Genomic DNA, 13290 nt, shown 5'->3' on the forward strand with positions numbered 1-13290 from the left:
TTGAATCACGATTAAAATTACAATTTCGATAACACAATTATATCACGATTTTCGATTATTGACGATTAATTGCGCAGCCCTAATAGGTATGTGTTTGAGTAAAACAAACAGTGCTATTATATTCTATAAACTACAGACAACATTTCCTCAGAATTTCGAAAGAAAATATTGTCATTTAGATCATTTATTTGCAGAAAATCTCAATGGTCAAAATAACACATAAGATGCAATGTTTCCAAATCTCAAAAAAGGCAAAGAAAACAAGATGATATTAACTTAAAAACAACATAAAAGTAATGTATGGATTTAGGAAGGGTTCAGAAATCAATAAGCCCGATTTGTAGTCACAGCTTTCATGCGTTTTGGTATGCGTCCATTAGTCCTTCACATTGTTCTTGGATGACTGTATTCCAGGCCTAGTATAAGAATTCAAGCTGCTGAGCTTAGGTTGATGACTCGTGACCATCCAGCTTCCTCTTCATCACATTCCAGAGGTTTTCAAGGGGGTTCGGGTCTGGAGTTTGGGCTGACCATGTCAGGGTATTGATCTGGTGGTCCTGGAATCATGTAATGGTATCAGGTAATGTTGTCTGTAGCTTATAGAATGAAATAGCAATGTTTGTTTTACTCAAACACATACCTATCCATGGAAAACTCAGAAAAACTGAAAATTTTGAAGTGGTCTCTCAATTTTTGCCAGAGCTGTATTATACATATAATATGTCCCTGGTTCTCTGAAGGAGTGGAGAGAGATTGCTCTCCTACAGGTAAAATTCATCCTATGAGTACCATCACAAATACCATTACCATCCCTGCTGAAGGCAAAAAGGCTGGCCTTTCCCGCCATCCTCAGGGGCTATAAAAGGCAGCGCGCACCTGCACACATCCTCTTCCATCAAGATCCCTGAGCTTTCATGAGCGAGAAGGGAGAACTAGAGAGCAGCCTCTCTCCACTCCTTCAGAGAACCGGGGACAAATATACTAGTAGTCTGGCCCCCATTTTCTGTGGAGTGGTGTGAGTGGTATGGATCTCACCGGCCAACCCTCCCCAGAAAACCGCTTATAAGTGCCCCATGTGGTGGCAAAAAGGGGAGGATGCTCGTGACGATGACGTAAACGTCTGCAACAATGGCTCAGGGGTCCGTTTCTCGATTCTTGTCGTTGCTAACCGTCTTAAGACCGCCTTAAGACCGTCTTACGCTTCCATTGGATTTAGTGGTGAGCGTCGCTGTCGGGAGAGAGTTGAATCGCTTGTATGAAGGACTTTGCTAACGACGATAGCAAAGACGCTTTCGAGAAACGAACCCCTGGTCTGCTCTATGTTGTTGTTGAGTAATTGTTGGCGATTGGGTGAGAGCTGTCCAACCATTTGAAACCATAACTGAGTGCAAACTTCCCACTTCCTGCAAGCGTGTCAGATCACACAACCTCCAGACCATGAATACGAAATGAAATGGTAGTATTATGGGATGGTCAGGACCAGGCTAGAAGGGCACAGCCAGTGACCTTCGGACATGTGGCAGACGCCTTGGAGAATGTGGTCCTGACCTCCTCACTGATGTCCGCTCAGCCTTGAATGGGCCACACCCATAGAGCCCACAGCTCTGGATGTGGGAGAAAGAGTTCAACATGGGCCTGGGAAAGCAGGTCCCTCCTCAAGGGTAGCTCCCACGGCTACCATGTAGGGGGGATATCAAAAGATTTGTCTGCGCTCTGGCTTGGAGGGCAGGGTCAGCACAGGTCAACAGATCATCCAAGTAGGCCAGGACTCACACACCCTATTCGCGCAGCGGTGTGAACACACTTGGGCTCAGGGCTAGCGTAGGTATTTCCTATGCGGAGGGCAGATATGAATTTGGAAATGGGCATCCTTCAGATCAACTGAAGTGAACCAATCACAATGATGCACCGTGCGCATAACAATGGCCGGAGTTATCATTTCAAAATGCAACACTTTGAAGAAAGAGTTTGCGCGTCTGAGGTCAAGGGTAGGCCGTAGGCTATTATCCATTTTAGGCACTAGGAAGTATCTGCTGTAGAAACCATCCTTGGCCTCCTAGGGGGAAAAATGCGTATCACTGCATTAGCGAGTAACGCCGTAACGCAGGCAGCTGGTTGTTAAACAGCAAACGGTAACCCCTCCTCACTGAATTCAGTATTCAGGGTGAGTCTGTGCATTTGGCCCATGCGTCAGCGCGTTGGGCCAACAGCGCGTGTCCCCTGCAGGGCTCGGGTTACGAGACAGTTTACGGCCAGTGCTCGTTCAGAGCTAAGATTGCTGAGGGGGTGCCGTTTCCGAATAGGAGGTACGGCGCCGGTAAGTCAGGGAGACAGGGTGGTCCATGACCGCCATTTCTTCCCTATTTGCTCATGGATGCGAGGTTGGGCCATGAGTGTCCCAGGCCAACCACCCACAATGTCACAGCGCGGCCAGCGCTCAGCGCACCACCTGGGCTGAGGGTCTAAAGATCTCTCCCAGAGGCTAGCCGAGAAGCGGTAGCTTGGGGAGCTGTATTCTCCAAGGTTATCGCCCCCATGGAGGGAGGGGTGGGGTGGCTATGAATCGAATACCTCGGCAGTCACCTCCGGGCCTATGAAAAGAATCAGTTGCCGCTAGCGAGACCCAGTCACGTAAGGCCTTATGCACCTCAGGGGATATTCACGGGATTAATTCACGGGATAATGGGACGATCCCCCCCGCCGTGGTGTGATTGAGAATCATCTCAATGACACGGTTCACATGAATCACCTTCGACCGCCTCTCGGATGAGGGATACGCCGATAACACAGAGCACACAACGTGAGAATCTGTATTTACTGTTACAAGCCCACAGCCTCTTGGGCAGGGGCGCCCATGTATCGGGGAAGGTTAGTCGATTAGCTTGGTAGCTAACGTAAGCTGGCCACGCGTGGATAAGACTCACGTCTTCTACGAGACGCCTTACGACCAGCCATTGTGTACACTGTTGAGGGACAGGCTGCGTAAAATGGATCTTTCGCTGTGGGGATGCTCGTGCAAGCTCAACAGCAGTGACAAAGCGAAAACTACGGAGTTAGCCGCAGCTAGCACTGCCTCCGTAAGCTTCACTAGGTATCTCAGGAAGGTAAGTTGATTAGCAGGGTAGCTAACGTAACCTTACCACGAACGGATAAACTTGCCGTTTTCTTCGACGAAAAACCCACAGGGGACAAGTATTTGAATTTGCTAGTTAGGCAAAATACTTGTGTTAGTTCACCCCATGTAGCAAGCACAGTCGGACGATTCTGGCTGAATGTCGGCACTGTTGGCTGAGTGTCAGCTCGGCTGGAACATGGTTATCGTGACTGGGCCAACACTTCTTAGAACACTGGGCCAACGATGAAAATAACTTGTCAGTTCATGCAAAAACTGAGCCAACACTGGGCTGACCCTGAAAATAACTGTCGGCATATGGTAACTGGGCCATTATTGGGCCGAGGACCAAGCCAAAATTGGGCCAACTGTCAGACACTCGCGAAAAAGAAGTGGGACAACAGTGGGCCAGATCAAATTTGCTATGTGGGAGATAACCGAAGGGTATCCAAGTAGTAGCAGCAGACACAGGGGTGTATGTGGTCAAGGCTAAGGACACAGTGAAGTGCCTACTGTTAGCCTCGTGAGGATAGCTAATAGCTAATAAGGATGTGCGCAGGTGAGCGCTGCCTTTTGAGGACGGTGAGAAAGGCCAGCCTATTTGCCTTTGGCAGGGATGGTAATGGTATTCGTGATGGTACTCATAGGATGAGTATCACCCGAAGGAGAGCAGTCGAAGGAGCGACTGAAAGAGAACCATAGTTTCAGTGTAAGACGCAGTGTAGGCTACGCGTCATGCACCTGTGGCATTGAATTGTTTATCCTCCTGAAAGAGACTGGAAAACACCACATGCACACATGTTCTCTCTCTCTCTGTCTCTCTGTCTCTCTCTCTCTCTCTCTCTCTCTCTCTCTCTCTCTCTCTCTCTCACTCACTCACTCACTCACTCACTCACTCACACACATACACACACACACACCCGCCCGCGCTCGCGCACTGAGAGAGAGAGAGAGAGAGAGAGAGAGAGAGAGAGAGAGGGAGAGAGGGAGAGAGAGAGATGTGCAGAAAATAAAACATTGACGACAGACTCACAAAATTAAGAATCTTGGGTGCTCTTTTTATCCAATGCATAGCCTATTACTAGAGTACACCCGCCTGATTCAGACGGAGACTGCAGGTGGCCTTGCTGTTAGGGTAATTTCAGTCACATGCGTCTATTCATGGCTTGAGGACCAGCGCCTAGACATTTGTGCGTCGCCAAGTGGACGTACCAGGACGACTGTTGACTGTTCACAATTCGGTCATAGCCTATTTTGTTTATGAATGAGGGATATGATTTGTCTGCCGTGCTCAAATGGGAGTCTTCAAAACAATGGATATTTGCGCGGATTTTGAACAATACATCGGGATTTTTTAAAATGTGTTTATATTGGGTAAATTTACATTAGGCTATCTTCAAGTGTCAACTCTGAGCATGTCTCCATCGCTTTCGTGTTTTGCTTTTTCGATATGGGACGTCATTCTTTCGAGACATTGAATGTTTTTTTTGTCTTTTCAAGGAAGTGGGGTTTAGAGACTGTGAAGTTTGCAATTCGCATGGAGCCTACGTGGCGCACTACGCCGAAGGATGGATTGATATTGTAAAACAAGATTATATAGGCTATCTAAAGACGCCTGTCCTGCAAATCTCCGATAGCCACATGGCATGGAACGACACACACAGAGGGTTTTGGTCCTGACAAGTGTGTACTCTATGTTGTGATGCTTCTCTTTTCTATTGTAAGTAATGCCGTTCTGTATATTGCTTGGATTTGTTCGTCTGTAGAATGGCTCGCTTTGGAGATGATCTACCAACCCGTTATGGAGGCGGCGGTCCGCCGGGCGCTGGACGAGGGGGCGCCCGGGCAGGGGGTCCTTCAGGTGGCCAGAGGATGTACAAACAGTCGATGGCTCAAAGAGCCAGAACAATGGCTTTGTACAATCCAAAACAGACAAAACGGAATTGCTTTACTGTCAATCGGTCCTTGTTCATTTTCAGCGAGGACAATGCGATACGGAAGTATGCCAAGAGAATAACCGAATGGCCATATCCTTTCCGTTGATAAAAAAAAAATGACAACGCCAGAAAACAGGTCGCAATTGTGTTTGAATGGAAGATTTGTTTGAAAGCAACATCTCTTTCACATCTACTTCCCCAAGCCCCAGTGATTTCTATTGCCCTCTATGCTACAGGCATTGTGGAAATATATGTGGAGATTTCCATTCATCCAGGTGTGCGTGTGTGCGTGCTTGTGTGAGAAAGTGTGTGTGTGTGTGTGTGTGTGTGTGTGTGTGTGTGTGTGTGTGTGTGTGTGTGAGAGAGAGAGAGAGAGAGAGAGAGAGAGAAGAGAGAGAGAGGAGAGAGAGAGAGAGAGAGAGAGAGAGAGAGAGAGAGAGAGAGAGAGAGAGAGAGAGAGAGAGAGAGAGAGATGATGATGATGATTATGCCGATGATGATGCCATTGTATTCTGACTAGTGTGACAAACAGTGTTGGGAGTAACGCATTACAAAAGTAATTAATTACTGTAATGCATTACTTTTTGCTGTAAGCGAACAAAATACTGTAATATATACTAGTTACAAGGCTAACTTAAGTTACAATACATTTAAGGTAACCTGGATTTCTTTGGTGTTCAGAAAGAAGCTCTTCCTGAACCAGCTACTTTTTAGTCTGCATGCTGCCGAAACACCTCATGGATGGGAGGTTAAAGAGTCATGACTCATGAGCTTAATTTACTCTGTAAAATTCCAGATCCATATTTAGTTTTGCAAGAGTAACTCAAGTAATGCAGAAGTAGTGTAGCCTAATGCCTCACATTTTTAAATAAAGTAATATTTTTAATGTAAGAGATTACTTTGAAAAGGTGGCAACATGTTATCAGTTATCCATTACAGGTTTTGAGCAGGTTGCCCCATGGTGGCAACCCATCTTCTAAAGCAACCATTAGGTCCCATAAACACCCTGACACTCACCCTTACAGTCAGGAGTATGTTGTGTTTTTAAAATGCATAAAACGATTGATTAAGGGTGTTAATCGATACATTTTCCGGCTACCAAGTTAACCAAATCTTATATTTCACTTTTAAAAGTAGACTTTTATCTTTGCTGCATATCTATCAGTGCATTAATGGTAGATGGTTTATGGTTCATGGCTAGCTGCTTAATGTCGAGATTCATTATGTGATTGGCAACACTTGGAGGAAAACACCATTTTCTTTTTTTTCTGAAAACATGCCACAATCTGTCATTCAAATTGTGAAACACGTGACAGACTGATAGAGTAATCTGACTTAAGCAATTTGAATGTGCAACCCTCTTAAACCCTGTTTCTTTGAAGATTTTCAAATGTACTAATTGCACCTTTTGTGCTTGCATCTTTAGAAATCTTATTGGGGTTCAAGAGCGCTCTCCGTGGTACTGAAATAGTCTACGCAGGATTTCTAACAGACAAGTGGCTATGTCATGGAAACAATGGAGCCAACTTCAGTTACCAATTTTTATAGGCCTGTTATTCCTGAACACCCCACGACATGCATAGAGAGATTTTGATGCTATGTCTGTATGAGAGGGGAGCAGGGGTGTCAAAAGTTAAAATAAATGTGTGGTGTAAGTACAGCACTAGCGCATGATAGGGACTATTACATGGGCCTACAGTAGGAGTTATGCCATTTACTCCATTGTACCTCATGGGATGGATAGACTGTGTTGCTAGTGATAGTGTTGTTAACTGATAATGTATGCCACTGTAATGCTGCGCTCCACTGGAAGTGAGAAAGCATGCATGTGGGTAAGAAAGGGACGGAGAGATTACTGAATTAAGTTGACAGCCATGTGGAAATGAAGGGCATGCAATCTGTTCTTTAAGCCGTGAGCGGTGTGGTGAACAGCCCCCACCCCCTTTTTTTTTTTTACACTTATACTTCGAAGACATTACCAAGCTAGGGAGAGAGACTAAATATGTGAGAAAGGGAGTGAGAGCAAGGGCCATGTGCCATTGTTAGCAGTACGTAGGTCATTGCACTGGCTACCAGTTAGATTTAGAATTGAGTTAAAAAAATCTGATGGTTTATTAGTGACTAAATGGCTTATGCCCTAAATATATTGTAAATATGCAATATCATCCTAATAGATGTCTTTGGTCTTCAGAATCTCGTCTACTGGTTGTGCATAGGGTCATCTTGACAGGGTGAAATGACATTTAGTCATGCTGAAAAATGCTGGAACTAGCTTCATGTTGAAATTAGAACTGCACCAACAATATCCTGTTTTAAAAAGAAATTAAAAACACCTTTACTCCCATCTGCGTTTGGTGACAGTTAGTTAATTATCTACTATCTATGATAAGATATAGTTTTTATTCTTCTCTTTTCTCTTTCTTTAATATTTAGCACATTGAATGATATTATGTATGAGAATATGCTTAGTAAGTCATTTTGATTGATCATTTCCAGGAGCAGCCTCCAATATGGACCCTTTTCATGAGGTCAGACGCCTTCAAACAGTCAATATTTCAATGCACTAAAACAAGCCCATGCGTCGGCATTAACAATTGCATATACAGTAGATCCCTTTTTCATGTGAGGAAATGATACCACTGTTCTATGTTCCCAAACAAAGTTTAATGGCACAACGTTTCTGGCCCTAAGTCCTTCATAAAGTGCCACAGACAACAGACGTAGCATGTGGTATAAATATAGTACAAAGTGGGAGCCAGAAAGAAATATACATATACAAAGTGGGAGCCAGAGGGCCCCCTTACCAAAACCTTAACAATCGGCGACAATAGAGCTGAACAATATTTTACAATGGTTTACATCAGAAGTCAACATAAACATGCATATCTATTCATCAGTAAGTTTTTAACAGATCATCAGTCTCATGGCCTGAACATTGGAAAATGATTAAATACCATAAAACACACAGCCCTTACAGGTAGTCAATATAACATACATAATCATGAGCTTAATTATCACATCCCACAAACAATACTGTACACTTGTCCAGTACAGTTGGTATGAGGAAACATGAGGCGGAGGGTCTAACGCACTATTATATTTAAGGTAAAAAAAAGTTTCCTTGTCTCGGACTCTCCACTACTGCTACTGATACAGTATGCTGATGTGGAAAGGTTAAGTGTTTACCTTTTGAGTTTGAATATTAAAAATATGTATTATATATTTCTTGAAATTTAAAATAGCAGACATGGAGAGAGGATGCCCCTTTTCTTGTTGAAGTACAATTTTCCCAGTCATCATGAATACTTAGAATTTCACGGTGGTGGTAAGTATTTGTGAAAAAGGTAACAGTTGTGAATGGGCAGCGTAAATTCTGGAAATGAACTACTAAAATATTACACAGTGCACCATTTATGGGTGCCAATAATGTCTTTCTTTACCCTTCCTTGACTGTCCCACTCCATTCGAGTATCTAATCCTGGCTACCATCATTGCCAACTGTGTGGTGTTGGCTCTGGAGCAGCACCTCCCTGCTGGAGACAAGACCCCCATGTCAGAGCGCCTGGTGAGTACTGTATGAATGAATGAATGAATGAATGAATGAATGAATGAATGAATGAATGAAAACCTTCATGCCCCGAAGGGAATTTGTCTTGTGTTTTGGGAGCCATACAATAAACACTTGGACATACAGGCAATTACAACAGCAGACAAATACAAGACTAAAAACTTACAAAACATATGAGCAGATAAAAAAAAATACTGACAATAATAATTAAAACAAATCCTACATTTATTTAGTATGCTTGCGGGCAAGCCGAGGCCGAAGGAAAGCATACTAATTGTTCTCCAACAGTTTATTCTTCTTAGTCTACATTTTTCCATTTCACCTCGGGCCTATGGGATTCGCCATTCGAATGTACACCGGCTTTGAATCATCACAGCGTTCAACATAGAGACATGGTTCAAACGCCAAAACGACCGACTCAAAAAGGGCTCTGGATGTCGCATTTGTTACTGGCCTACCCCCTTTCAATCGTTCACCAGACTCAGTTTTCCAACATTTTCCCTCTGTTTTTTCCCCTCATTGAAATGAATGGTAGAATGTTCAGAATGATTATGTCACAAGCCCTGGCAGTTAGAGTGAGGGGTGACCTGTCCTCGGTTTTTAAATAAAATAAAGAGACTCCTAAAAATTAACATAGGCCTACTCCAAATATTTTCCCAAAAGGTAGCGCTGTTTGCTAGTTGTCTGCTGATGTTTCATAACCTTTTGGATGTTTTTTGGGAATGAATAAAAATGTTTTTGTGAACAAACAGCTGCCCCGGCCCCATTACAATGACCAGGATCTTGGAAAAGGCTGAAGAAGAAAAAAAAAAACCTCAGTCACTGACAAGTCCAGGGTAGTATGAGCATTACAACTGCATGTTGAAATTGACTGAAGTTATCCTTTCGGATCATTATCCAATTCTTAAAAATGTTTGCGAGAGAGCAGTTTTAAAATCCCTATGAGGTGACCCCATTCATTTACAAAAAGAGTGTGTGAACAGGTCAGTGCATAGGCCTGAAGATGTCCGTTTTTCAACTGAACCATTTGGCCTAGAAAAGCGATCTCAGCTTTGAAATGGAGAGCAGGGTTGTGACATTTACATGTGTCAATATCATATGGCAACTTCTAAAACTTTTGGAGATATGACCGTGTAAAAATAAGGCTGCACACATATCATTCAGCTATTGACTGCCAATCTGTCACCTTAAGAAATTTTGGAAACGCTTTATAATAAGGTTCTTCTAATGAGCATTTATAGTCACTACTAGTAAGCGGGTAGTAATACCCTTACAATAACATGCTTATTAACGTTGTTAACATGCTTATTAACGTTGTAAACATCTGATGAGTAACTTTATTTGAGTAAAAGCACGAAAATCGGTACACATGGCAGCCATCTGGAAAATGTATGGCTTTTTTTCCGACGCCTCCATATCTAGTATTAGTCAGCATATCAAGATGGATATGTGCACCGATTTAAATAATGAGACTAAAAAAATATACCACTATTAACACATAATAAGAAGCTTATAAGATGTTAACACATTTAATAAGCATGTTATTGGGCACTTGTAAGGGTATAACTACCTGCTTACTAGTGACAATAAACGCTCATTAGAAGAACCTTATTATAAAGCGTTACCGAATTTTTATTCATACACACACATGCAGCCTTGTAGAACTTTAGAACTCTGCTGTCACCTGGGTAACAGTGGCATGCTGCTGTGGCCCCTGTTGGTCTGTCAGAGGGTTGCACGTTCAATTTCCACCCTTACGTCTTCCTACCCACCCATTGCTGAAAGGCACCTGAAGCATCCCATGCATGCACACGCGCGTGCACACATGCACACATGCACACATGCACACATGCACACATGCACACACGCACACACGCACACACGCACACACACACACACACACACACACACCTCTCTCTCTCTCTCTCTCTCTCTCTCTCTCACACACACACACACACACTCACACACACACACACACACACACACACACACACACACACACACACACACACACACACACACACACACACACACACACACACACAGATCGCTCTTTCTTGCTTGTGTCTGAATGCATAAGCCCCAAACATACTAATATAATTTTCTCTGCGTAAAATGCAGTCTAGTTATATTAAAGTTAATATGTCTGAACTTAACTTCATGCCTCTATAAACAAAGAATGTTAACCCTCTATTTGTCTTTAAAAAGGGTAACCTGTATCTGAGTCCTGACGGGAAGTGGGAGTATTGAAAGAAAAGGGGGTGGGATGGATCATGTAATATGTTTAAGGACAAGTTTGTAGTGTGCTCATCAGAAATGTGCCCGACTGTTTTAACTTCTGTTCCAGTTATTTCAAAACCTAAATGTGTGATTTTTTTCACCATGTGTCTGTTTTTAACACAAAGAACCCTCTCCCAATACTGAATGGCAAAGGTCACCACACTGTTTGAAAGTTAGATGAAACAATCTTAAAATCACTATATCAACCTTGCTACGCAGTACGATAACTATTACATGACCAAAGGTGTCAAAAGTAAAAGTACATTTTTGGAGTAAGTACAACACTTGTGTGTGATATTAAATAGCAGATACATTTAGGCCTACTCCATTTTACCTACAGCAATGGGATACTGTATATAGATTGTGTTGTTATTGAAAAACACTAAAAACTCAGCTGATGCAGTCAGCTGGTTGTAATACAAGTACACAGGTCTACTGGTTATTACTCAGATAAGTTTCCTGTGTTGGAAGGAAACTGTTTCTATTTTAAACTTTTGACACCTCTGTACAGGACATGTCTTTCCAAGTGGATGTGGTCAGTTACATTAAGCAGAGTTGCTGTACTGATCTTATTTGTAACTTGTACTCCAATATTCTGATAGGGTGATGACAAGCTGCGTGCTGTTGACTGTTCCTCTGAGTAAAGAATGGGCATTCATAACCAATCAATTGTTTTTGAGCATTTCATGGATGAGTGGTAATGCTGTAGCAATTCTACTCTTACTTACCCAAAACAGTGACAGACAGGGACTGAGGTTGCTAATTAGCAGACAGGGACTGAGGTTGCTAATTAGCTATCTAGCTATAAACCTTCCATGTACTCACATCTGCAAGTTGTGTCATGGCTCTGCCATGTCATGTTTGTAACAATGTGCACTGCATTGTCCCTGCCAAATAAACTACAAATAAAATAAAAACATAAGGACCACCCCACTCTACCCTTCCTCCTCCCTCTCTTTTCAGGACTGGATCAAAGCCAGGACAGCGTGGTAGTTCTGCAGAGGCTGACTGACTAAGAGCATGTGTTAGCTTGACTTCTCTCTGTGGTAGAACTGTGCTAGTGAGCCAAGTCACCCGCCAAGTCTGTGTTGTGGTGCCACCCCACTAGTCCCGCAGAGATGGAGGAGGAAGGGTAGGGTGGGGTGGCACTTGAGTCTGTCACTGTTTGGGCTACCCACTCCACTCCCTTTAAAGAATGATATACATGTAAAACAGGTAATCTACTCGTAAATTCTTTTTTTTTCCCTAATCTAGATCAAATTTATGTATTTCTTCAATCAACCTAAGGTAAAAATTTGTTCAGCTACATCACAAGTAATTTCAAGTATGGCAGTGGTAAATGTTGAAATGGAAAAGATGAAATGAAAATGAAAAAGATAAGATGATTAATAAGATAAATGAAAAAGATAACGTGTGAATGGGCAGCATAAATTCCGGAAATAATTAGAAATACATAGTTCTTCTTGTACAACTTAGCAATATGTCCATTTTTAATTAGCGACATGAAAAAAACGTCAGTCCCAGCAGTTCATAGCACACTTCCTGTATGGAAAAGTATCCCCAGCCCTGCAAGTCGTGTGTGTGTGTGTGTGTGTGTGTGTGTGTGTGTGTGTGTGTGTGTGTGTGTGTGTGTGTGTGTGTGTGTGTGTGTGTGTGTGTGTGTGTGTGTGTGTGTGTGTGTGTGTGTGTGTGTGTGTCTTCCTCTTCTTGGGTGATGTCCCTGTTTTGTGCTCCACACTATATGCATCTCTCTCTCTCTCTCTCTCTCTCTCTCTCTCTCTCTCTCTCTCTCTCTCTCTCTCTCTCTCTCTCTCTCTCTCTCTCTCTCTCTCTCTCTCTCTCTCTCTCTCTCTCTCTCTCTCCTTGTCTTGTCCTTTTCATCTTGGGAGATCTATCTATATTCATTGACCCATGTTGCGTGAGTGTGTGTGTGTGTGTGTCATAGAAGAGTGAAAAGGGACCATCTCTTATGCTTGTCCATCTCTGCACTCTGTGGACTGTCATTGGGACCTTTCATGCTTCAGTAGTCTCTCTTTTTCCTTACAACAAAGGAAAACTCACCCATATTTCCCCTCTCCTCTCCTCTCCTCTTCTATCCATCCCGCTATAGGATGACACAGAGCCCTACTTCATTGGCATCTTCTGTTTCGAGGCCGGGATCAAGATCATGGCCTTGGGCTTCGTCTTCCACAAAGGCTCCTATCTCCGCAATGGCTGGAACGTAATGGACTTTGTGGTCGTGCTCACAGGGTGAGTGTGTATGCGTGTGTGTTTGTGTGTGTGTGTGTGTGTGTGTGTGTGTGTGTGTGTGTGTGTGTGTGTGTGTGTGTGTGTGTGTGTGTGTGTGTGTGTGTGTGTGTGTGTGTGTGTGTGTGCGCGCGCGCGTGTGTGTG

At 43.2% G+C, this 13290-nt stretch overlaps 1 protein-coding gene across 2 annotated transcripts in view; it reads left to right on the forward strand.

Annotated features, from left to right (window-relative positions):
* cacna1bb (calcium channel, voltage-dependent, N type, alpha 1B subunit, b) overlaps window positions 1-13290 on the forward strand; it is a 400044-nt gene that overhangs the window by 3350 nt on the left and 383404 nt on the right. For both annotated transcript variants that reach the window (XM_063211051.1, XM_063211050.1), the window contains exons 3-5: window positions 4879-5138; window positions 8508-8614; window positions 13008-13147. In XM_063211051.1, the coding sequence (XP_063067121.1) occupies window positions 4879-5138; window positions 8508-8614; window positions 13008-13147 (507 nt within the window). The remainder of the gene's footprint in view (window positions 1-4878; window positions 5139-8507; window positions 8615-13007; window positions 13148-13290) is intronic.

Source organism: Engraulis encrasicolus, chromosome 11 (assembly GCF_034702125.1).
Source record: "Engraulis encrasicolus isolate BLACKSEA-1 chromosome 11, IST_EnEncr_1.0, whole genome shotgun sequence".
NCBI classification, from domain to species: domain Eukaryota; kingdom Metazoa; phylum Chordata; class Actinopteri; order Clupeiformes; family Engraulidae; genus Engraulis; species Engraulis encrasicolus.